Raw genomic sequence first — 25456 nt, 5'->3', positions numbered from 1 at the left:
ATTCCATTGCAGCTTCATTGTAGCTCATATCCATCAACAGCTAAATGTTTGCACTGATTTAATCACTCAACATTAATGGACATTGGTATGCAGTTCGTACTGTCAGTGCTGCCAAAACATGGGCATCTGCCTTTTACATATGACAATACTTTTGATTGTTTTCTCAGCTATGTAATTTTTGAAGCAAATAATAGTGACTAGATGGAAGAGAGGGCAATTTTTGTAGCAGGAATTGTGTCTAATCAAACGTCCTAATCAAACTCTCTCTTATTAAGAGAAAAGCTGTACAAACCTTTTGGGGTTTATTGTCTGAGATTGAAGAACTCTAAATATTGTTTAGATTTATATATCTGCTCCCTACCTAAAATTTAGTGTAGGACTCAAATCTCATCCCCAAACCTTTCCCAGAGAGAAACAAAACACATTTGTTTCATCAAAGCATACTTACACATACTCACACTGCCAGAAATATTTCCATGAGCTTGTCCACCAACAATGCATTACAGCCACAGACGGGCTAATGTTCTCCAAGCTGCCATCACTAGCAGAAAAATAGTGGGGGGAGACATAACATAGTCTGCATCTGGAACAGAGGAAGCTTTCTAGGTTTCATATCCTCACACTTTTGCACAGAACCACTAGTCCTTCTGGAGAGCTGACACTGCACCTCTACGCTTTTGGTCTCTTCTTGGAGGTCACTTGTTCCGCAAATCTCTGGGTCTGTTTGATGAGATCTGTACATCTATATTAATTGAGTTTATTTTTAGATGCAGCAACACGAGTTATTTCATCACTGCTCCCTGATGGGCTTATCTAATAAATGTTTATTGCTTCTTATATCCATGATATAAAATAGTATTAAAATCTGGCAAGAGCTGTCCCAGAGGACATTGGGAAAGCTTAGGTAAGAGATTGGCTTTTTGGACAGAACCAAGTAGAACATCAGAGAGCAGATACTAATGAAAGTGCAGTTTCAGCACCAACCCTTTCTGAGTTTTGCCAATGTCTCCTGTAATTGCATGTTGCAAATCATGAATTGAAAAAACAAGTCTTGAGTGGAAAAGACAGTGCACGGTCACTGTCACTGCTTTTCAAATCAGTGTCCCAGATGAATCTTATTCCCTTTGAAAACAGCCGTGTGGGGAGTCTGATAAAATAGTCTGTATTGTATTTAAGGTAACTCAGAAATTTTTCAATGTTTAAACATTGTGATTTATTTATCTTTTTGAAAAGAAAGAGCCAGGTCAGGAAACACTGGGGCTTCCTGCAAAGCCCTACACAGTCTGGCAAAGCCCAGTAGGTAGAGGCATATTTCACATAGGTGGAGTCTGTGTGAGGGGAAGGAGAGAGATCTATTCAAGCACCTTCCATGTTCACTCACAGTTTCTGCACTTCAGGGAGCTCAGGAATGCATCCAACATGTCTCTTAGGGAAAGCTCATTGAGCAGAAGAAAAACCTTTGGCAGTTTTTGCAGGTTGTGCTTATGGAGCAGTTTATAATCTCTAAGACAAGGGAGCAGCCACTGGCCTTTCTGAGCACTAACTCTTTTGAAGAACTGAACCTATTTTAGTACTAATATTGAAAATTACTACATTGCACTTATACAAAGGTGCAGACATTTTAATATAATTTATTATTACAACACCTAGAAACCCCCAGGCAGTGCGTGCCCAGTTGCTCTGGACCCTGGAGAAACACTGAATTGTGCTTCTGAAGTTACTTAAAACACTAAAATGCACAGAACTGATTTAACCAATAAATCAATTGTAAACTTGCTTTTCTTCCGCCAAAATGCATAGAAGGCAATTATGTAAGCCTTGTGGCCCGTTAAGGATATCAGGGCAGTGCAGAGGGGATTTTATTGGTGCCTTACCCCCTTTTATTGGGAGCCCCTGGTGGCCTAGGGGAAAGGCACTGCACTGTCACTGCAGAGACCCGGGTTCAATTCCCAGTCGGGGCCCCTCCCTGGGCAGATGGAGCTCGTTAGCCCGTAAGGCAATCCATCTACATCCTGAGGACCTCGCTGCCACCGTCCAAGCTCGCTTGGCCCCGGCAGATGAACCTCAAAGGGTGGGCTCAGTTCCGCACACACTGTGTCTCACCTAAAAAATCCAATGCGCAGGCTGGAAGGTGTAAAGACCTTCCCTGGTTCTTCGTTCGCAAAGACTGGCCATTACATTACATTACATTACCCCCTTTTATCCTTTCTCAATGCGAGTGTGGCGCCCTCATTCTCGTGGGTACGACTGTCAGAGCCGCTTTCGTGACAGCACTTGCCCATATGTGAGTATCACAGTGAAGCCTCCCTTGCAATTAACTGTAATTGTGCTGTAGGCCAGATTCCTTCCTGCTCTATTTGGACCCCATACAGAGCTACTCTATTTGCGTGGCTTATAGCATTTGCCATCAGATTATTCTCACAAACATAAAGCTGATACAGCTTAGGCATTCATTCTCATTGGGAGTCATCATAGTCATCCTTTCTATAATGCTTTAAGCACTTGCTTGCTGGAGAAAAGAGGAGCCATTGACTGGTAATCAGCACCCCACTGCGCATTTATAATTGTGCTAATTTCCTTTTTGTTTCCTTTATCAATAGTATGAGGCTTGCTTTAAAAAGTCAAGTATTTTAAAAATAATGATTAGTGAGCTTAGGAGAGGGCCATGATCCCACTCACCTCTTGTTTATCTGCTTGAAGAAAAGGACAAAGAGGAGGTCTTTAATTCCTCCTCCACTTTGAGACCTGACTTAGGTTAGATCCTAAAGTCAGGCAATTCCCATGTACTCTTGTGAGCTGGTCTCATAACACAGTTATGAAACAACATATGAAACAACTGAGGAGGAACCGTATGGCAGGGACTGGAGGACCTCACGTCTGTGATATAAGAAACAACATGCCATGAGTAAATGCACACAATAACGACTCCTAGGAGGTACCATGAAGATCGGTCATTGACTCCCCATGTCATTTGGAGCAAATTTGTGTCTATAAACCAAGGACGGCCACAGGGACATGGTGAGGATTACTTAGCCGGAGTTTGCAAGGACTCCAGAGATATACAGGTTTATTTAATGAAGAGTTCTCGTGTTCCTTTTTGATAAAGGAAACCAGATCTTTGATGTCATGTTTTCATGCTTAAGCTCACATACTCAGTTACCTACATGTCTAATAAAGATGGCAATATTTCAGGTTTATATATAGGATATTCCTAATGGCTGCTGTGTCGTTTGTTGTGTCCCATGTATCATAATATGCATAATTTCTTTTCCAGGTGGGACTACAGTGCTGAATACAGAAAAGCCAACAGTAATTGACAATACATTACAACCAGGTAAAAAAAGAATTCTTTCTTCTTATTAAAACTGTAATAAATTCCATACCCAAATTTCATGCCAGAGACAAAATAATGAATTGCAGCACTTCCTGACTTCCCATTCCTTAAAAGTCTCTGAAGTAAAGAAGCATCTGGTCTCTTAGCTCTGTACAGTAAATATTTTATTCCTTTCATCCACATGTAGACACAGCAGAGAACAAGATTTCCTTCTGCATCAGCAAATGCCAAATTCTGACAAAATTAAACTAACTTAATCACACAGTGCACTGTTTTAATGTGGCATGTCAGTGACACAAAGTGTGTTTGCAAACTCCAGGAAAACAAAAACAGAGCCGCACAGGCCCACTCACTATTTATATCCGTGGTTTTACAAAACTAAGACAAGTAAAGTTTGCCAGTTTTCTCCACCAGAGAGCTGGCAGTTTTACAATATTGTTTTCTAGCAAGTTTTCTCAAAATAAACCACTACCATGAACTTGAAAAGGGAAAACCAAGTTGTCATTTGCAGCGAGTCCTTTTACTTAATACAATAACTAGCAGCTTTTAAATTCCTTAGTTTGCTGCTTCCGCAACTTTCATAACATTTTTTTTAATATTCTTTACAATTTACTGGAACTGGGGGAGAGGATAGATTTGGGCAGAAAAGCGAAACTTGAAAAACTATGAGCACCAGTTAAAAATCCTTTGCAACATAACTGTGGAGCGGTAGAGGTCAGTTTTCAGTTACTCCCATTTCCTCCATTAAAGCACAGTCAGGCTCAGTCAGGCAAATTATTTATTAACAGGGTTGGTGTTTATCATTGTTTCCTCAACCATGTGACAACAATTCACTCTTGCTTTGAGTGAAAGAAAGGGACTAATAATGCAAAAGTTTCCTAAAGGACAGTGATGGTGTCGACCTGACTAAGAGATAGAGCTGACTTAGCTAAGACGTTGTTCCCACTCTCGGCCTCTGCATTCAGATATTGCAGAGGCCAGTGCTTTTACTCTCCTCAAAATTTGTCTCCAGGGTCATCCAGCTGGCTTAGTCAGCATACACTATTTCTAGCTCTACCCTGCTTTATAAACAGAGGGGGATTGTGGTGCAACGAGAAGCACAACAGCGAACTGGCCCACCCTCATGGGACATCTCTCCACCCTGCTCTTCCACAGTCAGCCTTGCTGAAGGGCTGGAAGGCTGCTGCTGATCCCACAGTTTGGAAAGGGGTGGGGGATGCAAAGGAAGAAAGGATTCTGTGCAACGAATTTAGAGTAAAGCACTCTATTTTTTATGTCTGAAATTATCTTTTAGGTTTCTATTTTGATGAATTAAGGATTTCTTTACAGGATTTTTTAAAAGTATCTTCTGGCATTTAAGCAAATTATAAATTTAGAAAGTGCCTCTGTGCAATACAGTTTCGCTCCCTGTTCTCTAGTGCAAGCTGAGTTTGCAGGTTGTGTTTAATCCCCTTGGCTTGGGCGGGACTCTCTTGGCTGTTACTGCCAGAGATTAAAATACATTCATTTCTCTCCTTACTTCCCTCCTGCACCACCTTTGCGTACTCCGTGATGTGCCAAGATTTTTTTTTCTTTTAAAGGAGTTTCTGGGGCTCTGTTCAAAGTATGCCAGTGTTACTTCCCTGCATTGTGCTGTTAGGAACCATTTCCTTCCGGGGAATAAGGGACGAGTTCACATCCCAAACTCCAGGCTCCTACATGGCAGCACATTACAAAGATCGTAGATAGAGATCAGTCAGACGCTAATAAATAAGAATAAGATTTCCAGAATCTCCAGTTTAAGACATAAAGGTTTCCAGCTGCCTCATAATCCCTCACTGAAAACCAGCCAAAAAACTCCCAAAAAGGGGCAGACAGAAATTTCCCTCAACATGGGGAAACCCCTCCTAGCATGGGGGCGGTGTAAACATTTCCTTCTGCTGAGGGGGCATGGCTGGACCTGGCTGGCACGATGGAGCACACTGGAGTGAGGGGCCACGCAGCTGGGAGAGAGTCTGCTGTGTCAGCTACAAATAATGTAGTTTAAACTGCCCTTGAAGTTACAGGGCTGCTCAGGGGGCCCCTGGCCCTCAGCTGCCTGAGGATAAGTGGACTCATTCAGCTATTCTCAAGCTGAACAAGGTATGAATTTAACATATCAAGGACTGAACCTTCAGCTTTGGCCTTAATTCCTTCTAAGGCCTGGTTTACCTTAAGATGCTAATGCACCGTGAGGTAAATGATGAACTCCAAGCCAAAGAGCTATTCCAGATCAGTTGCAGTTTGCAGGCTCTAGTGGGTAACCCTGCACGAGCTGCACGGCGCCAGTGCTGGCCACAGCAGCTCGTGACACAGTGAGAAGGGACAGAGACTGACCAACCCCCTCAGTAGCAGCACCTGCCATGGCGCAGGTACTTTGCAATAGGTGCCAACACCGTGTATCGCTGTCCTGCTGCCTGCATTCAAGCCTGCAAACACCCCTAATCTTGTTATCCCAGACTAACGTGCTTGCGTGTGTCAGAGCCTGAGATTATCCCATTCCAACCAGCTTTCATACACTATGGAAACAGTTAAGAGCAAATAGCTGGAAAGCCTCCATGTATAAACAAGCTTTCCATCAAGGCAACTTTTAGAGTTCATTTCAAGGGGATTGAATTGAAAGAAAATAAAAAATGATTGAGATTTCAAACTGCTAAAAATGTTTTAAGGTGTTGTTTTGTTTTGTTGTTTTTTTGTTTTTTTCTAAGAGAGGATCTACTTTCCTCCTCAAATTTAAAAAGATGCCTTTAACAAATCTGTCTGTCAAGGTAAATACCTTTCAGGCCTCAGCCTTAAGACTTGCTAACTTGTAGTCTTTTTGAACACATCTTTTTCAGTTCTAAAGGACTATTTGTCTCCTAACTATTTACATGCAGAGCAAGCTGTTCATTTACAGTATATGCTCTCAGTGTGTAAGTCGAGTCCTTTTTAAAGCAGACTATTACAAGAAGTAGGGTACCTTGTTTTTTGAACATGTAACAGCTATGCCAGAAAAATATAACTAAGAAATCTTGAGTTAAAATCTATGCTAAGAAATAAAGGTAAAACAGGTCTGATTCTCATTTATGGTGGGGAAACTTTGCATCAGTAAAGGGGTATTTAAGCAGTTATCATTTACTATCATTTAAGGTAATTCTGTGCCAGCATAAATGGTATAAAAGGGTGAAATGCAAATATGAGACAAACCCCATATACTACTTTGAAGTGGTTCAAATTATGTTTGTGATTTCCTATTTTAATGTTGATTTACCCTTTGGCAAGAGCATCTTATAAGAGAACTTTCATAGAATTTTTAATGCCATCTTGCTCCTTCTTGCCTCTTGCTGGAGGAGTTATAAAAATATGTCAAAGTCTGTGGGCCACAGAAGATTGATGGACTTGCAAGAAACTCACTCAACTAGATTTTCAAATTACTTTCTTGTTCATGTGCAGTAATGGTTCCAGCTGTGAGCAAGATGTGGTCAAGAAGTACAGCTGTTGGTTATTTTTCGAGAGGATAAATCTGTTTTAATTCAGTATCACGTACCCTACATCTTGAAAAAGGCATATGGGATTTCGTCACACCTCCCTCTCAGATTCTCGTCTGAGCTGCTGCTATTTGATTACATAATAGCTGGTTTTCTTCATCCTCTCAATACACACAAACCAAGAGATCAATCACCTATTGGCAGGAGAATTATCCTAGCGGCGGAATGGGCCAGCTCTGCAGAGGGAGCACAACAAATGCTACTTGTCCCCAGTTTCCTTCCTTCCACCAGAGCTGCCAAGCTGTAGTTCAAGGACAAAGAGCACAGATTGCCTGTAGCTTGCTGTGAGCTACTGTATCAGCCCCCTGAGACCTTTAATAGAAATGTTGAACTAGTCTGTCTTTTGCTGGGGCAGATCCATTGTCCATGCTGAACCTTAATGAACCTATCCTGATGTTACAAGTGTCCTTTATTAATTGGCTAGCAGGTCTGTCTTTCTTTTTATGGGTCCCCAGGAGAAGGATTGGAAGAGACATGAGAATAGGCAATAAGAGATGGCATGTTTAAGGAGCCCATAAAATAAGAGCACTCTGAAATGGTTTGTCTTTGACCTTCAGTCCCACTGCTGTGATTGTCTAAGGAATATATTAACACAATCGCTTTTCAGGAAACAATAGGAGCCTAGCAAGGAATGGCTAACAGAGCAGGTTACTGGTCAAAGTCTTCTCGGTTTCAGTGGAAACTTCTGCATGGAAAACAAGTTCATTTTTATGCTACACCATGCTGTCTCTGAGTCTGAAGCCAAGGAACACAGGCATGGCCAAAGCATATCAGACTTAGGCTCTTTGCCAATTTCCTGGACTATATATTTCAAATGAAGGTGTAAGAAACTATTTATTAGATGGGGCTGTGAAATTTAGCTCTGCTGTGAAAGTCTCCTTCTAATCCCAATGTTCAGAGCTGTCCTCAGAGCATAAAGCAAAAGGCTTTTGTCACTTCCTGCACTTAAAATTAACAATTAAATTCTGGATATTTTCCTTATTCATTTCAGTGCCCAGTTCTCTTTGAATTGTGTTCAGCCTTAGCAGCATTTGAGGGAGCAAGTACTGCTCACATCATGTGAGAATTTTTTTCCTTTGATCCACATTGAACTTCAGTGGGTATCTCACAGTTCTTAGGCTATGAAATGGAGAAAACAGAATATTGTATTCTTTCTTCTCTGGATTCTTCACTCATTTACATACTTCTCTTGTGCATTCTGCTATTTATTTTTATTCAGAGTTGAACAATACTAGTCCTTTCAATCTGTTTATGCTGTGTTCTCATTTATGCTGTGTGATATCTTCAGATTAATGTGATCTATCTACCACTGTTCTCTTTTCCTGTGGTTTGAATACCACACAGGCTATCACTAGCTTTGCATGATGTAATCCTCTGGGATTAATAAGATTAATTTTGTCTTACGTTTTCTAAAACCTTTTCTAAAGTTCTGTCTCATGGCTCTGATGTCAAAGCCATGCAATATAGCTCTCCCTAGGCCTCCTTGACAATGAAAGGCTATTTTTCATGATCTTAAAACCGTTTAATTCATTGCAATGTCATTCTATTTCTTTAAAAACTCCCCTTGATTTTCAGATGTCCCCTTTTGGGCAAATGTCTTTGATCTTAGCCCCATTGTCTAGAAAAAAAATCCCATATACTGGAGAAAGAGACATAATGGATTGCCTTTCTGCACTTATGTGCATAGACTGAGCTCTGCTTCTTCAATGTTTTGAGCCCAAAGAGAGATTATTCACCACAATCTGCCTCTTTCCTAGAAAGGGCTAGGGTGCTCCAGGAAACATCTTTACTCCACATTGAATTCCCGTGCCAGACATTATCTGTTTAATTCATTTGTTCCCATCTACAATGCTGCATTCGTGACAATGTGGAGTAGACCCCTCTGGAGGCCAGCGGGAGAGAGGGGGGAGGCAGGAGGGATGGGGAGGATGAAAGGAAGGAGTGAAGAATGAGAGCTCAGTGCAGAGAGTGCCCCAGCACAGCCAAGGCACTGACAGGCAGAGGAGAGGGCGCAGGAACTGCCGTGCTCAGACCTCTCTGCTGACAGAATGAAGTTTTCTAGGGGCAGGAGGAGAGAGGGCACAGTGGCTGCAATGCAGGAATCCAGTGAGCTGACTTAAAACTATGTCTGGGAGCAAGGACCTGCCAAAAAAGGACACAGCAGGCAAGGAGAGAATGATAGATGAACCCTTTTTATATCCATTCTGTCTCAACCTACTCACCTGAGGTTTTCTCTGTCTTGATAAAATGATTATTCTAGTTTAATTTCCATTAAAATCTGGGTTGTGACTTCAAAAGCCTTTGCAGTCTTCACTGGCAGCTCACTACATGGAGCAGGTCTTTGCTTCTTCAGACTGGAAGAGCTCCACCTCAAAGGTCTGGCCAACCACAGGTCTCAACACACTTCCCATATTTCTCCTTATTTTCCCACAATAAACAAACTCATTCTAGGGGTTGCATTATCTTTCCTGGCTTTTCTTATTAATAATGGGCAAGACACACAGTTCTTACCCCAGAGCTGATATTGATGGGAGCACAGAGTCCTTTGTTCTTAGTTCATACTTGCACAAAGCATCACATTAAAGTAAACCAAAATTATTCCTTTAATAAGGCGTGAGTCATGCCTGAGAAAAGACTCCAAGATTTGGTCACATTGCTGTGGGAAGGGTATTGCTCTACTGGGAGTTGTCATTGCTCAAGGTGAGATAAAAGTTCACACCAATGCGTTGGGAAGTGAAAGCTCAAAAGATTTCAAACTGCTTCTGAAAATAAGAAATGCAAGGGATTTATATGCTATCTTCATATAATCTTTCCATTTAAATTCCAAGTTCTGTTGAAGAAAATAAGCTACTATGTATTAAACCTTTGGGCAGAATTGAAAAGGAGCTGAAGACAAGATATGATCTCATCCTGACCATAATGCCAGACTTCCCTTGTTTTATGCAGAGCTTGTTTTGAAGCTTATTTTGAGTTCATTTGGCAATCAGCCACATTTGTCCCTTTTCCCTCTCAATTTGTCCATTTCAATGCTGCCATCTTGTGGGCCTTCTTAACCGTCTGGAAGATGCTGAATGAGTTCCTTATTGAAGCCACGTAGATTTCACCCGAAATTCTTCCCTTGCCAAGGACATTCCACTAATGTTTCTGTCTTGTCTAATTTTTGTCCAAATCTCATTGCAAGTTGTTGCAAAACGTTGCACCATTACAGAGCAAAGAAATATCAGAAAGTATATCTGATAGGTAAGCCAGATCTTTTTTTGTGAGTCATATATATTACAGTGTGGTTAGCAGCTAATGTGGGCACATCAGAAGAATCAATCTAAACCACAAAAAAAATCCTAAAATATTGGTCATAAAGAGTCAGGAAACAATCACATAATTTGCAGAAAATAGTAGGTTTTCATCTATTTCCCAGGAGGGATGCTCTTGCTATGGCTTCTCAGAGTTTAAGAAGGAATGGTTCTCTTAATGGACAATTTTATGCATTTGGTTTGAAGTGCAAAATTATTCACCAGATATTGTTCCCCCTTTTCCCTCTTTCTTTGCAGAGCTACCACTATACAATTTCAACTGTGCCTTTGGCTGGGGATCCCAAAAGACTTTGTGCCACTGGGAGCACGACAACCAGGTGGATTTAAGGTGGGCAATCCTGACCAGCAAAACCGGGCCGATTCAAGACCACACAGGTAATCATGAGTTCATGATTTAGCCATTTTACATGGGAAGAGATTGTTCTGTTTAATACCAGCATGTCTTCCAAAATGACAGGAGAGAGAATTTAACTGAAGTGTATTATAAAGCATATTATAGCTAAAGTATGTAAAGTCAAAAAGATGGTTCTCTAGGACACCTAATCTCTTATAGGTAGTTACAACTGACTGTAATTATATTTTTGCTGGGGAATAAAGATTATTTATTGTCAGGAACTTAAGCTATTCCCCTGAGTTGCCTTTGGATAACCATAATCTGGTGTAGAAAAACATCTGAACAAACAAATATTTTGCAAATATCACTGACCAACTGATACATCCGTGAACAAACCCCACTTTATTCCTGTTTGTAGTTAGAGGGACTACCCACCACAGGAAGGTGTTCTAAGTGAAACTTCCCTGATGGATGTATTACCATGCCCTTCTCCTTTCCAGCAGGAGATGGAGATTATAGCCATCCTTTGCTCGCACTCAGTTTTTCCAGAAATATCACCCTGGGAAATTGATTGGTTTGTTTTGTAGCATCTAACTCATGGCTCTGCATAATTAGGCAATAAATATGCTGCAGGGTAGTGGAGAAAGGAGGGCACTGTGTGACCTGCACAGCCTCTCACTCTAGCGTTCTCGCTTGCATATGTGCAGATTAATCAAATGTGTTGAGATGAATCCCCCTTCCCACTTCTGCTACCCTTTGCCTAATGAGAATGACAAGGAAATTAGACAAAATTGGACTTTTTAAATTCTGAGACACTTTCAATTGAATCTTAAGACAAGTACAGTAGTTTCAGGGAAAAAAAAAAACCTTGTAATACTTTGACTATAAATGGCATTGTACAAATAAATGGTATCAAATTAACTAAATGCAGTTAGCTGAAGTGAAGGCTGTAATGGTGGAAAAATTGATGTAAAGTGAAATGGCTCAGTAGGATCTGACATTGAAAAGAGGTTAAAAGCTATGTTAGCCAGAGACTGACAAAATCTAAAAGGCATGCATAAGTAAGGCTCTAATTAAGACAATGAAGACAGAGTTCCTGACCCAGCTCTGCAATAATATTCTGAAAATGAGAGCTATCTGCACTTTGCCACCAAAGATTACTGAGAGACTGAACCTGTCTTCAGCCAAGAGATGAAGAAATTATATTCTTCAAAAGAGATTTTGTTGTTTCCCCTGGGCCCTCCTATCACAGAAAACTTATTTGTCCCATGAGCTGTAGCTTTAGTAAGTCTTACAGGCCCCTTTTTCTCCTACTGCCCTAACTTTCAATATTTTCCAAAATTTTCCTTAAAGAGTGCCTTCACCTGCCAGGTTTGCCATTCACCTGCCAGCAGGTGCAGAATGAGTGGAGTGGATGTGAATGCAGACCATGAGCAGTCTGGATGGCACTGATGTCCCAAACAAACCCTCAGTGTCACCACTACATAGCAAGGCCACCCTATGTGTTGGGAGAACCACACTGAGCAACTCCCAGACACATCTTTTTCTCAGCCACATGCACAAAGCTGAAGAAAATTCACAAAATTCATCTTCAACAGCAATTCTTTTAAGACAGCAGGATGCACTGTATGTCACTTCAAATTATACATGTTGTGATTAAATCTGGCCAGTGTTAGGTCTTCCAACTGAGACACTCATCCTAATGCTGTGATTATTTTCCTTTTTTCTTCCCTCTGGATTTCCCTATTACCATTCTTTGATGAGGTTTGCACATGTTGTGCTGCTCTCTGCACAGAAGCAAAGTGGGAAAGATCATATGGATATAACCACTCTTGCTTAAGAAGCTAGACAAGATGTTACTGCAATAAGACAGAGGGAAAAAAAAGGCATAAATTTTTTTGACAATTTAATATCATCTTTCCCTGTAAAAATCTTTCAAAAACCAGATGCTTCAACATGCATATTGGGCAGGATGCCTCTAACTGCCCACAGAAAAATCCAAACAAAACATCCTTGTCTCACATTACTAGAAACATAGAATCATAGAATTCTATGAATCTATGATTCTATGAACTGCCCACAGAAAAATCCAAACATCCTTGTCTCACGTTACTAGAAACATTTTCCTTTCTCATTTATTAGGCCCACTTCTTCCACCCACTGGGTTTATCCCATTCCTCTTTGTTCTTGTTTCACCTTTTACTACCCTTCTTATGCTTCCCAGAGTAACAATGCTCATCTTCCCATCTTCATTGGTACAGGACTATACCACTGCAATCCAACAAGTATCAATTATACATTATTTCACATGAAATTCAAGAATATCATGTATAAACAAAGGCCAATGCTGATAAAAGACCACCCTTGCAAAACATCTTCTTTTGCCTCTTTTTAATTTTCTTTTCTTTAAGCATTGGTGTAAACACTGGAGAAATGTACACTTGGTATAAGCATTGGAGAAGTGTACACTTACTTCAGTATTTGAGAAGTAGTATTTCTTATTAGTACTTTTTTCCTTCTTATTCTCAAAATAACTTTGTACCAATGTCAATAAATGTTGTCTCCATCTTTTTTTGTGAGTGCATTGCACATGCAGTCTATTCTTAAACACACCAGGATGAACTTCATGTTTTTCCACCATAATTCCCTGCAAAGAATCTCTTCAAAAGCTGACTAGAATGAATGCCTGGCCTGTGTAAATCAGAAGCACTTCACTATAGTCAGTATCTTGCTAAGCAATTTTCTGTTACCAAACTAATCACACTCCCACGTGCATCTCTCCCAGCATGATTAAGAAAGTAATTTTCCAAGGTAGGGTTATAAGGTGTTCAGATTTCAGCACGTGTAAATCCATTATGCTCTTTGAAAGTTCCAGCCACAATCTTACCCTTTCAAGAAACAGCTCACAAGTATATAGTGCCCAGTATATTGTTAAAAAAATCAAGAGTGTAAGTCTGACACCACCTACGACCCCATTTAGGAACACTATTTAGATCTCAGTTCCTGATCTCTGACCATGGCTATTCAAAGCCATTTCATCCTTCAGTGTTCTCCTCATTCTAATCTTGCCTTCTCAAGTACAGTTTACTGTAAAAAGAGGTTTTTTTAATAGCTCTCTGCACAATTACCATAGAGTAGGCCCCAGGGACTTTTATTTAGCCAGCCTAGTGTTGGCTGCCTTCAGGAGGTGCACGCTGAGTAATGGAGCATATGCTGTCACACCAAACAAGCTTTTGCCTCCTTCCCTGAGCAAAAGCAAATGCCTTGTGTGTGTCATGTAGTGAGCATGTTCTTACAGCTCACTCTCGGCACAAAGCATCCCAGTGAACTGCACAGGAGATGACAAGAGGAAATCATGGAATAACAGAATGGTTTTGGTCCTGGACGGGACCTTTAAAGGGCATCTAGTCCAAGTCCCCTGCAATGAATAGGGACATCTTCAATTAGATCACATTGCTCCTAGTGTTCCCAGGGATAGGGCATTTAACTGCTCTCCAGACAACCTGTGCCAGTGTTTCATCACTCACCAATTTTCTTCCTTATGTCTGCTCTGAATCTACCCTCTTTTAGTTTAAAACCATTACTCCGTGTCCTGTCATTATAGGCCCTATTAAAAAGTTTGTCCTTATCTTTATTGTAAGTCCCCTTTACTTACTGAAAGGCAGCAATTAAGGATCCCCAGAGCCTTCTCTTCTCCAGGCTGAACAACCCCTGCTCTCTCAGCCTACCCTTATAGGTCAGGTGCTCCAGCCCTCTGAACATCTTGGGGGCACTCTCATTAGAGCTTATGAGCCTTCCTAGAGCTCCCAAAACAACCCACTCTGACTCTCTTGTTTGTGATGCTTGACCCATCGGCATGGAAAGAAAGCAGAATGGTCGGGGGTGGTCTGGGATTCTTGTGTTAACAAAGAAAATTAAAACTCGTGGCTATTCCTAACACAGTCCTTCTGTCACAGTAGGAGATGGCAATTTCATTTACTCACAAGCTGATGAAAACCAGAAAGGCAAAGTCGCCCGACTGCTGAGCCCGGTGATTTCCTCGCAGAACTCTGCCCACTGCATGACTTTCTGGTACCACATGTCTGGCGCACACGTGGGCACCCTGAAGATCAAACTGCGATACCAGAAGCCGGATGAATACGACCAGGTGCTGTGGACCCTGAGTGGGCACCAGGCAAACTACTGGAAGGAAGGACGTGTTCTTCTTCACAAGTCTGTGAAACACTACCAGGTGAGCTTGGCTGCTCCCTGCCGAATGACCGGAGCTGAGGTCATGTTTTATACACCATAGCAAAAGATGTCACTGAAGGATTTGCGTAGACAGTATTACACCTACAGATGAGGTGGCTTGCTGTGACTAATAATAGTGAAATATTTCATGGTATCTCAGACTACAGTGATGCAAGAAATTTGTTATCAAAGGACAAATAAATACTTTAGAAATCGTTTATCATCAGTCACAAAGCTGCCTCTTTGCCACAGTTATTGCTGATGTAGAAGTCTGTAATGAAGTTATGACAGTATATAAATTTACATTTGCATGTATAAGTTCAGAAAGGTAGGCAATGCCGATTTTTCAGGCCACAAACAAAGCACATGTAGATGTGACATCATGGCAGGTGAAGATGTGTGTTAACAATTAATTAAGAAATCCTGAAAGCTGCAATTGTGTGCTAACACGAAAACAATGTTAATATTATCTTGTTTTGCCAGGTGGTTATTGAGGGAGAAATTGGAAAAGGAACTGGAGGAATTGCTGTGGATGATATTAAAATTGACAATCACGTAGCACAAGAGGATTGCCGAAGTAAGTGTAAAAAACAAGAACATAGAGAATTCTCATCCAAAACATTATTTATTTTGTTTTGATGCCACTTTTTTCTCTGAGAAAGGGATAGATAATTATTAGCTATATGGGAAGGTTTCCACTGAAAACATTCTGATTCAGCCCATAGCTTTATTCATAGTAAGTGTCACTGGTGTCACCTCAGTATGGCAGTGGTTTGGATCAGAACTGGCATCCTCCTGGCATGGGTCGCAGCATGTTCACATTCTCAGATATCTCCCTGTATTTCATATTGATGCCCTCTTTAAATTTCTCTGCTTTTCCTAATGCTCTTCCCTGTTTTAACTAATGTTCAAAATCCAATTAAATTTCTTCACCCTTTTTACATCACTTACTACCAAGCCTACTTAAATTGTTTTTTAAAGGACCATTTCAAGCCCTTACAGGATAAGCAGACAGGGTGAAATGGCCCCTGCTCTGTCCCTCTACTGTCCTGTCATTCTGAGTTTGCTGTGGCTCATTTGCTGTAGTCGTCAGCTCCCAGACATGCAGGACACAAAGTAATGTTAGGACATGGCCTTTCCCACATCTGAGCCAGGCTATTCCTGAGATGCTCTTTGAGTCCTTTTATTTCTGGCCAGTCTTGGGTTATTCCAGTCACTGCTGATCATATGCACATTGCATACTGCACGTAATTTGGCAGCAGCAGCCCCAGATAAACACAAGCACTGAATGCTGTCCTTCACAGTGGAGATGAAGCAATTATTTTTATGTAAAAGAGGGAATATAAATTATTAGATTTAGCGAGATAAAATTCTGCCATGTGAGTTGGCAACATGGCTGAGAGCAATAATAGAGGGTGCTCCTCACCTTTTGTAGCTACCATCCATTTAAGGGTAACGTGACAGCCTTCAGCTGTGTGGTAATTTCACTGCAGGATAAGAAAACTGTACAATCTCTTTTTATCACACAGTCTAACCTCTTAGGTTCATCAAATGCCACCAGAGTGATAGTTAGCAGGAAAGAGAGTCAGGACACAGTGCTTGGTCCTCCTGCAGTGTCCTCAGTGCCAAGAAGGGTGCTGGGACCACAGTGACTGTACTTGCCTGACTCCAAAATGAGAAAGGAAACTGACTCCTTTCCTACCTTCCCATGTTTTGGTTTTTCAAACAAAATGTTGAGGAAAGATTTCTGGCCTGAGGAAGCTAAATCCAAAAGCTCAGTCTGAAACCCAAACACGAGTGGTCTCACTGCAGCCAGTGAAACTGTTCTTGTGATTAACTATGCCTATGCTGATGAAGTGTTATGGAATTGGGCTCCAAAATTGTAAATACAGTGAATGAGATGCTAATTCGTCACACTGATTTCTGTTTTCCAGGCATGGAAAACCCCTTCTGATAACTAAAACTGTGCCAAGACTGGCGGAGAGGAGTTTTTTAATCTTTCTTTTTTCCTCCATTAATTTTCAGAGCCCATTATAATGAACAGTTCTGTCAAGCCACCATAATGATGCTCTGACACAGGAAAATCTGCTATACCATTATTGCCAGCATGGTAGTCAATCAGTGTTTGTAACCCTAATAATCAATGTCAATTTTTTTGCTTCATTAGAATCAACTGATGTGGAGAATGAAATAGATGAAGAAGAAGAGCCAGATATTAATCAAACAGGTAAAAACTGAGTTATTTTTTAGTAGGGAATTAATTTTAACTTTTTTTTTTGTGTAAATTCCTACATTCATTTATTTATAGATTTTCTCTCTCAACTGCATATTGTATTAAAGTGTTTTGATTTATCTGGATCAAATACTAAGAAGGCTTAAATTTATTTGAAGGAAGCAATAGTTTTATTCTTCTATGTCATATAATCTTCTGAACTTTTTATTATTTTTACCTATTTCAAACCTTTTACATGTTATATATTTTATAATATTTATATATAATATATATTTATTTATTTTATTTTATATCTATTTTTATATATTTTCACCTTTTATATATTTTATATATTTTGTATATTTTATATTTCACAGTTTGTTACATTATATACATATATATGCATGCACTTTTTAGCTCCTCAATATTTTGTTATCTAGAAGGCTTGTCCACTGATGTAGAAAGCCCTATGATTATGTCTTACAATTTATGATTCACACCATGCCTCAGTAATTGGGCTCAAAACTCTTCAGGCTAATTGTTTCACAGATCTGGCTGAAAATATCATTTTATGACCAGTCTAGCAAAGCATTATCATTTTCAATGATGATATCTGTAAATGGATCATTAAATGGATCATAATTGTCATATTGTCCCAATAATAAAATATATTTGCATTTTTCAAGCAATGTTAATTTTTTTTCTGTTACAGTCAATGGGATTGCTGTAATTGCTTTCAATGAAAGAGGGTTTGTCCAAAAAGACTTTTGGGGTTTTCTTGCAACAGCTACAGGGTTAGCTGCTATTGGATCATTTTCGTAAACTGAAAGAGTTGAGGGAAAAAATACACCCAGTGAATATTTTACACAAGGGGGCAGAGTGCTCTTCTGTAGTTGTGCCACTATTTCCACTTCAAGATCCAATCCTAAAGTCTTTGAAGTGGAAAGGATGCAAAATGGCTGGACATTCCCTACCAATGTCTTAGGCTATAAACTCTCACACTGAACTGAATAGGAATTGATTAACATTTTTGAGCTAAATACTGCAGCCTGGTAAAATATAATCAAAAGGCCTGGTTATTTGCCATAAGACTCCTATTTAATCCAAGGCAGAATCAGACCTCTACTAATAGGCAGCAAATTAAAAGACCAGAGAACAGTCTGGAAAAAATCAACAACTATTTGGGCCATGTTGTAGTTTTCAGCTATTTATGACTACCTCCAAGAAGCTAGGTTTTAAAATTTTGTAGAAACTTAGGTCAAATAAAAAGCGATGTTCTTTCTCAAAAATTTCAATTCATCAAACAAAGTTTTAACTAAGATTGGTTCTGAAAATTTTGCAATTCTTCACTCCATTTCAGGGTTTACACCTCCATACCGTATGGGCGAGGACTATGATGACAACATCTCCAGGAAACCAGGCAATGTCCTGAAGACCCTAGATCCAATCCTTATTACTATCATAGCCATGAGTGCACTCGGGGTGCTTTTAGGAGCCATCTGTGGAGTTGTCCTGTACTGTGCCTGTTGGCACAATGGGATGTCAGAGAGGAACTTGTCTGCACTGGAGAATTATAATTTTGAACTGGTCGATGGTGTAAAACTGAAAAAAGATAAACTAAACACACAGAATTCATACTCGGAAGCATGAAGGTATAAAGCGACTGGAGAAGTTTCAGAGAATCTGAATCGGGATGGAAGGACATAGCTCGGTCGTGCTGGGGAACTGTTGATCTTTTACTGTACAGGCTGAAAAGTGCATTGATGACACTGAGCCAAGCTTTTCTCAGGAGCTTCAATGAGTGTGTAACCGATGAACATGGACAACAATATGTGTTAACAACCTGAATCATGTACAGTCTGCTTTTTCTGTTGGTTTTATTTGAAATAATCGAATGCTGGTGTTGAGACCAAGTATGATTGACTTATAGTTCATTTTGTCTTTCTTTCTCTCCCTCTCTTTTGTTTTCTGTTAATGGATAATTTTGTTTTTACCGTGCAAAATCCAAGATGCTGTCACAAAATGTATTCAGTGGGGTCCTTTGGAAGGACATGCTGTCTGTAGCTCAGTGCCCAGAAAATATTGGAGTAACAGCAATTTAGTGGACTTCTGCACCTGTATTTGTGTATAATTGCTCGTGTTGTGCATAGGCAAAGAAGGGTTAGGGTGTTTTTGAAAGTACTGCTGCATCAGTACCGGTATAGTGTGTCAGCTCTGTTTACGAAGCAATACAGTCAAATTTTATTGATGTTTTTCAGTGTTGTACTAAATTTTGTGCTTGTGAACTCCATAAAAGAGTATGTGCCATCATCAGACACAACTGGTAACCAAGTGTACTGCCTAAAAATGAAACAAAAAAAGTCCTTGGCACTGGCTAGTGTATGTCCTCTCAAGTGCCTTTTTGTTTGTACTGCTTCTCATTGTGTTAACATTAACTACAGCTTCTCTGCAGTTATGCCCTTGTCTTTAATCATATTCTGATGGCTCACTGACTAAAAGAAAAGTATATTTTAGTGTAAGAAAACAGCCTCAACAAGGCAAGGGCTAATCAGATTTGACAACCTGGCTCGATTGTTCTGCTTTCTGTATTTCAACTTCATGTCTCTTGACCCTTTTGTATAAAGCTGCAATATCCCCTTTTATTGTTCTTTCATATAGAATGTATTTTCAAATGTAAAATCTCTCTCCTTTCTCTTCTCTTTCTCTCTTTGTCTCTCTGAGTAGGTTGCATAAGCATTTGCCATTGCCAAGGAAAGAAAACTTCAGCTTTAACTTGCTGGTAGTGGCAAAGGATTTTATTAGAGTTTGTGTTAAAAAATAAGGGAAAATTCTTAACTTTATCCTCCAAAGTCGAACTTTGGGTTTCTTCTTAACAGCATAAAGTGACAGTATCTTTTTTCCTGATATCATGGAACATGTCTTTTATCCTGAACAGCTTGCCTGTTAATTACACTGGGGAAAATGCTTCCCTTACTGAGAAGATTGCCTTTAAAATGAGAAACTTTCTTCCTCCTGCCCCTACCTGAACTCAGAGTTCTGTTCTCTCAGTGTACGTGTATTTTCATGCTAATCAATGCTAATTGGGCTTACCGTGGGTACTGAGGGCAGAACGAAATCCCACAGTGCATGTAGGGTATGTTCTTACCATCACGTTATGTCCAATTGACATTTCATACCAGGAGGTTTCTGTTTGACCAGAAGTATAGACAGCGACCAATTCAGTGAACTGAGTACTATAAGCTGTCGGAAAAAAATGTGTTTGACAATTATGTGGCAATTTTTAAAATATTTTAGGGCAGATATTATTGGACAAATAATATTCAGCAGCCTAGGCAGCTGGTCCAACAGGGTAAAAAGAAACAAGAGCATGTTTCCCACAGGGGTTCATAGGAGGTGACAAGGGAGCAGGGGGATCACTCCTCTCATAAGGGGAGCCCCTGGGTTTTCTGCAGTGACCTGCACACAGCACAGCCATAATGGGGAGGCAGCTTCCACCTTCCCCTGGTTATCTACCAACCAGCAGATAAACCCAGTGCAAACATGGGTAAAGGAACATCCTGCCAAAGTGCTGAATGCATGTTTTTCATCATTGAATTTCCTGAGTAGAGTCAGGGAAGTGATTGGGACTTTATGAGTTAGTCTTTTCCAAAATTGCTTTTGTAGAGGAGCAATGAAATATCCTGTCCAGGATTAGGATTAAAGAAGGGCTAATTCAGCCTTGAATTATATGGAGCAACAGAATCCATCCTTATTTATCAACTAAATGTTTTGAGGCATATAATTTCACCAATATGAGCTATAAAAAAGAGAAGTATGTAGAAAATCCACCAATAACCCAGAAACTGAAGAAAAAACTGGAGGTACAAATTGAGGTTTGAAGTTGAAAATATTTTAAAGGAAGATCCAATAGAAAAAAATATGGACAGTTGCTACTTCAAAGGAGTCCTAAAGGCAATGACTATCAGGAAAATCTGAACACCCACGTCAGGTCATCAAACCTTATATTCACGGAAGAGTTACCTCCCCAGCCTCTCAATCTATGGTCCTCCAGCAGGTGAGACAGTGCACCTAGGACCTGAAAGTTTTGCCTAAAAATTAGTCCATGAGATGTCCCAAGTGACTAACTCACAAAAGGTAGAATTTTCATTGGTTTCTAACACTGTAATTTGTCCATAATGGTATTGCAGCAGCTAGTTAATTAACCCAAAGAAAAAAGGATTTTTCAAAACTGTTTTCAGCACACCACCACTGTGTGAGTCAGGAGTTAAGGGCCTGCTCTCCTTAGCTGAAAAAAACTTCTAGTCTACTAACTTGACTAAAAGTTATATCCTTATATTGCCTTGAAGAGAAAATCCCATTGGGGAGCCCAAACCCAAAACCTTTTGAAATATTCCCACTGATTTCAATGGATTCTGGACCAGCTCTTGGTCTTGATCTATTTGAACAGAAATGCTGGTGGTTGGTGGGTTTTTTCCTTCTTTTAACGTACTGATAATAGTGAACATAAAAAGAAATACATCTCCTTTGTGTTCTTCAGACCTTACTATGATAATGACGATCTAGCACTGAAGATTTGATTTCTCTGAAGGTAATAGAATGAAAGTTGCCCTTCGATAAAGGAAAAATGATACTGCAACTTTACATTGAAAAGTATCTTGCACTGATAAATATATTTAAAAGAATTATATGTTTATAAAGTTATTAATTTGTAAAGGCAGTGTTACAAAATGTTCAGTTTATATTGTTTTAGATTGTTTCATAATTTTTAAAGTGTAAAATAACATATTTTTTTCTTTATTGAAAAACTATAAAAATCTTCAGTAGTAAAATGATTTCATTTTACTGGTATATTATTGCTTCATGTTTTGTACCATCATAAGACTTTGTGCAAATTTTTTTTACAGAAATTTTTATTTTCTATGACAATATGACACTTGTAAATTGTTGTTTCAAAATGAACAGCGAAGCCTTAACTTTAAATGACATTTGTATTCTCAGACACTGAGTAGCATAAAGAAAAAACACATAGAACTGAACTGTAACTTAAATTTCCAAACTATGACTACTACATTCCAAAGAAACAGTTGAATTAAACATTTTCATAAAATATCCCATAGCTGATGTATTTTATTATACTAAAATGGATTGGTATTATTAAATGGCTGGTTTTATTTAGCATCTTGCAACAAGCACAGTGTTTTAATCCCACTTACGTTTGTTGGTAGGCAGCTTCAACAGACACCTTGATGTGTTCGTTCATTGTGAGGGACAGTACGGACTACACAGTTCATGGTTTAGGATAGAGGGATTCACTCCTGCCTGCCCTGTTCTCTCTCCTTGTGGAATACACTTCAATGACATACCTAACTTTTAGCCAAGCAGCAGGAATTTAAGAGGACAAATCTGCTGCCACTGCTCTTATGCCATGGGATGCCCAATGTAACACCCTATATGCGGGTGTTACACCATCCCTGTGGCTTGTTCTTGGGTGGGGGGTGAGATTTACTGCCAAGTAATGTCCATTTTTGAGGTGTTGCTCTGCTAAGTCTCTGCTCTGGTGGTAAGGTTTGTACAAATAAGGTCCCAGCAAATTTCCACTGGAGTCATTGGGACTTACCCAACCATGGCCAAATCTTCCAGTGCAGAGAACAAGTTACTGATGGGAGCAAATGGAGCCAGGGCAGCCCACTGGCCTGATTTGGCATTCAGTTGGGTGCTAAACTCATCTGTGGAACACATGACTGTGTGTGGGGAGATCTTCAAGAAGTTTGCATTCAGATCAGAAGCTATAGATGGCACATTTCCTGGTTTATGCAATACTTACCTAATTTGTTTCTTTTTAATACTCAGTACTCTGCACATTAAAGATTGACAAATCTTTTCTTTACATTGCACACATGAATAAGCACATACTGTCAGGTTGTCATTAGAATGAGTACAAACATTTTACTTCAGCTACTTTACCACTCCTGGGAGAAATATTGTACTTATTACCATATATTTGATCATCATTAACACTTGAAAAGGATGTATTGAATCTAGTCTCCTGACAAGAGAGCAGCGTTGTGGGTATCTGTTTAAAACATGAGATGGAACTACAGCAAGCACCTGAGCAAAACTTTGCTTTCTGATTGGAGTAGGGATTGCTCTCAAAAGGCAGTTGTGAAGGTTGTTGTCCATAAAATCACTAAACCTAAATTCCTTAGAAATGTACTTCATTGCACTCTGCTTGCTTCTGTGATAACCAGCCATGGGGCTCTTTGAGGGAAAATAAATGGCAATGGAATTAATTAGTGAAAAAAAAGAAATCTATAAAGTGAATCCATTGAGGATGAAGTTCAGAAAAGAGAGACAAGTATTTAAAGTTAAGAAAATTGTCTTTAATTTAGGGGAAATTGATTTGCCTGGAAGCTAACAAGTGCTTAGCACTAAATCTTCAGTTTTCCATAGTAAATAGGCTGCATAAAGGAAAGACAAAAATAGTGCAATGGGATCTGAATTACATTTCAGAACATAACTTTTAAACTTGAAAGAAAAAGAAGAGCAGATGGAAATAACAGATGGGTCAGCTACAGACGAGCAGTGCCAGGAGTGCATAGCTCTGAGGCACAGATATTAGGGTCATGGTCTGTAAAAAGGCTCTTTGGCAGGTAGCAATAAGCAAACCCCACTATCATTTCACCAATCAAATGGAGCATCCCTGATCCAGCATCCACATGGTCAGTCCCATTTCCTTTACTTTTGGCGGGGTGTAAAATGCTATTACACAGCACAGGGCAGAGGTCCAGGACAGTGGGGGGCAGCACCACTGGCCTGTGGTGGGTGGTGGGCACGGCCCACTGGCACCATGGAAATGGCAGCAGGACCAATCTGTGCAAACCTGCCCACGGGACCAAAGCTGCCAGCCAGCCCCAGTGGAGGTGAAGGTCCTCCATCCTTATAACCTTCCTTTTATGAGGCATACAAAGACCTAACAGCTATGTACTAATATAGCTCTAATTTTGACCCTCATAAGTCTTTTCTTATGTACAATTAGTCCATTTCCAATTCAATTCTTCTAAACCAGTTTATCAAAGTCAAATGTCAAAGTTGGGTTTGATTTTCAGATCCCAGAAGTAATTCCCTTCCCATTCCTTAATTGTCCCGTCCTTTGCAATACATTATGCCTCACAGCATATTGGTTCAAGCAACATTAATTTATTAGAGTTTTAATTTCTTCTTTTATACCATTTTGTGCCTCAAGTCACCCATAACCACAATGTTATCTACAAGTGTCTGTTAAATTATAACAGAGTGTATCTGATTTTTTTGCCATGGGATACATTGCATAGCTGTTTTATTTTCTGATTAGTCCCCCTGTACTCCCTAATTGCTTTTCCACAGTAGGTCAGTTCTCTATATACATTTTCATTCTCATAGCTACACACAATCAAGCTCTAATCTTATCACCTCAGGACTGATGGTGTCTCAACGTTTATAACTGAAAATCTCATTAAAAAGTCTTCTGGCATTTTTCACAGATGGATGGAGTCTTATCATGTGTCCAAACCTAATTCCATCTTCAATAATCATATTCTCCTATTTAAATTTACATTGTTTTTATTCATCCTTCAGACATTTGATTCATGTCCCTGTCATTGTATTGCATCACTGTGCACCATGCACTGTGTTTTATTACAGAGTTGTGTTTCTATAATGGGTGAGGTGGGTCTTATTGAAAAAAGAATTGTAATCTTACTGGAGCACTGTTGATACCCAAGAGAGAGGTCAGGTGTTGCTCTCAAGGGTAGAAGGTAACGAAAATGTTTGGCAGGGTTTGTCAGGTGCTGTCATAACTTAGACTGAGGGATTTAATGATGAGAGCCTGGAGGATGAAGGACTTGCCTGAGGAAAGAAGTACTTCAAGTGGCATGAGCTGCAAAGAGAATTATCAGAAAAGTCCCTTGTTAAATTACTTCATTTTTCCCCAGTTAGAAAAACAAACAAATAAATAACAAAAACCCCATTCACAATTCTCAAAAAATATCTGCAGTACAGAAATGTCTCTGGTAGCTCCTCTGCACTTCTAAATTCACAGTCATGGAAAAAGGGAAAACACAGGTAGCATCTCAGGGCTATAGACTGGCATTCTTTATGAACCATTTTCATCTTGGAAACCTTTATTCCCTTCCCTCTGAAACATTGTTTTATGCCACTTGTTTCAGAAGTAAATTACCTGGGCCAAACTACTGCTTTTTGTGATTTTCTACTGTTAATATATTTTTCTGTAGTGCAATTTATGCTTCCCTCACTGCTCAAATACTTTTAGAAGATCTCTCCCTATGCATTACTAAGGCATGCACAGCACAAAATAAGCCCAGCCAGTGCCCCACATACCATATGTCAAAGGAGAGAAGAGCCCACTTCATCCCACATCTCCTCTTCCACATCCTTGCCAGGGATGTGTACTCCATGTCCAAGACCCAGACACTACATCTTTAATAGATAATC

The 25456-nt window shown here is 39.8% G+C and overlaps 1 protein-coding gene across 3 annotated transcripts in view; it reads left to right on the top strand.

Moving 5' to 3' along the window:
• NRP1 (neuropilin 1) overlaps nucleotides 1-22075 on the top strand; it is a 113591-nt gene extending 91516 nt beyond the window's left edge. For 2 of the 3 annotated variants that reach the window (XM_027887992.1, XM_027887990.1), the window contains exons 13-18: nucleotides 3275-3334; nucleotides 10428-10565; nucleotides 14481-14755; nucleotides 15238-15331; nucleotides 16922-16981; nucleotides 18327-22075. In XM_027887992.1, the coding sequence (XP_027743793.1) occupies nucleotides 3275-3334; nucleotides 10428-10565; nucleotides 14481-14755; nucleotides 15238-15331; nucleotides 16922-16981; nucleotides 18327-18616 (917 nt within the window). In that variant the 3' untranslated portion in view covers nucleotides 18617-22075. The remainder of the gene's footprint in view (nucleotides 1-3274; nucleotides 3335-10427; nucleotides 10566-14480; nucleotides 14756-15237; nucleotides 15332-16921; nucleotides 16982-18326) is intronic. The other variant, XM_027887991.1, reaches the window with a different exon arrangement.
• Nucleotides 22076-25456: the final 3381 nt, after the last annotated feature.

Source organism: Empidonax traillii, unplaced genomic scaffold (assembly GCF_003031625.1).
Source record: "Empidonax traillii isolate 1590-97213 ecotype Southwest subspecies unplaced genomic scaffold, ASM303162v1 scaffold227:size730986, whole genome shotgun sequence".
Lineage (NCBI taxonomy): Eukaryota > Metazoa > Chordata > Aves > Passeriformes > Tyrannidae > Empidonax > Empidonax traillii.
Note: the sequence above shows the minus strand (reverse complement) of the source record. Positions and strands in the feature narration are given on the sequence as shown.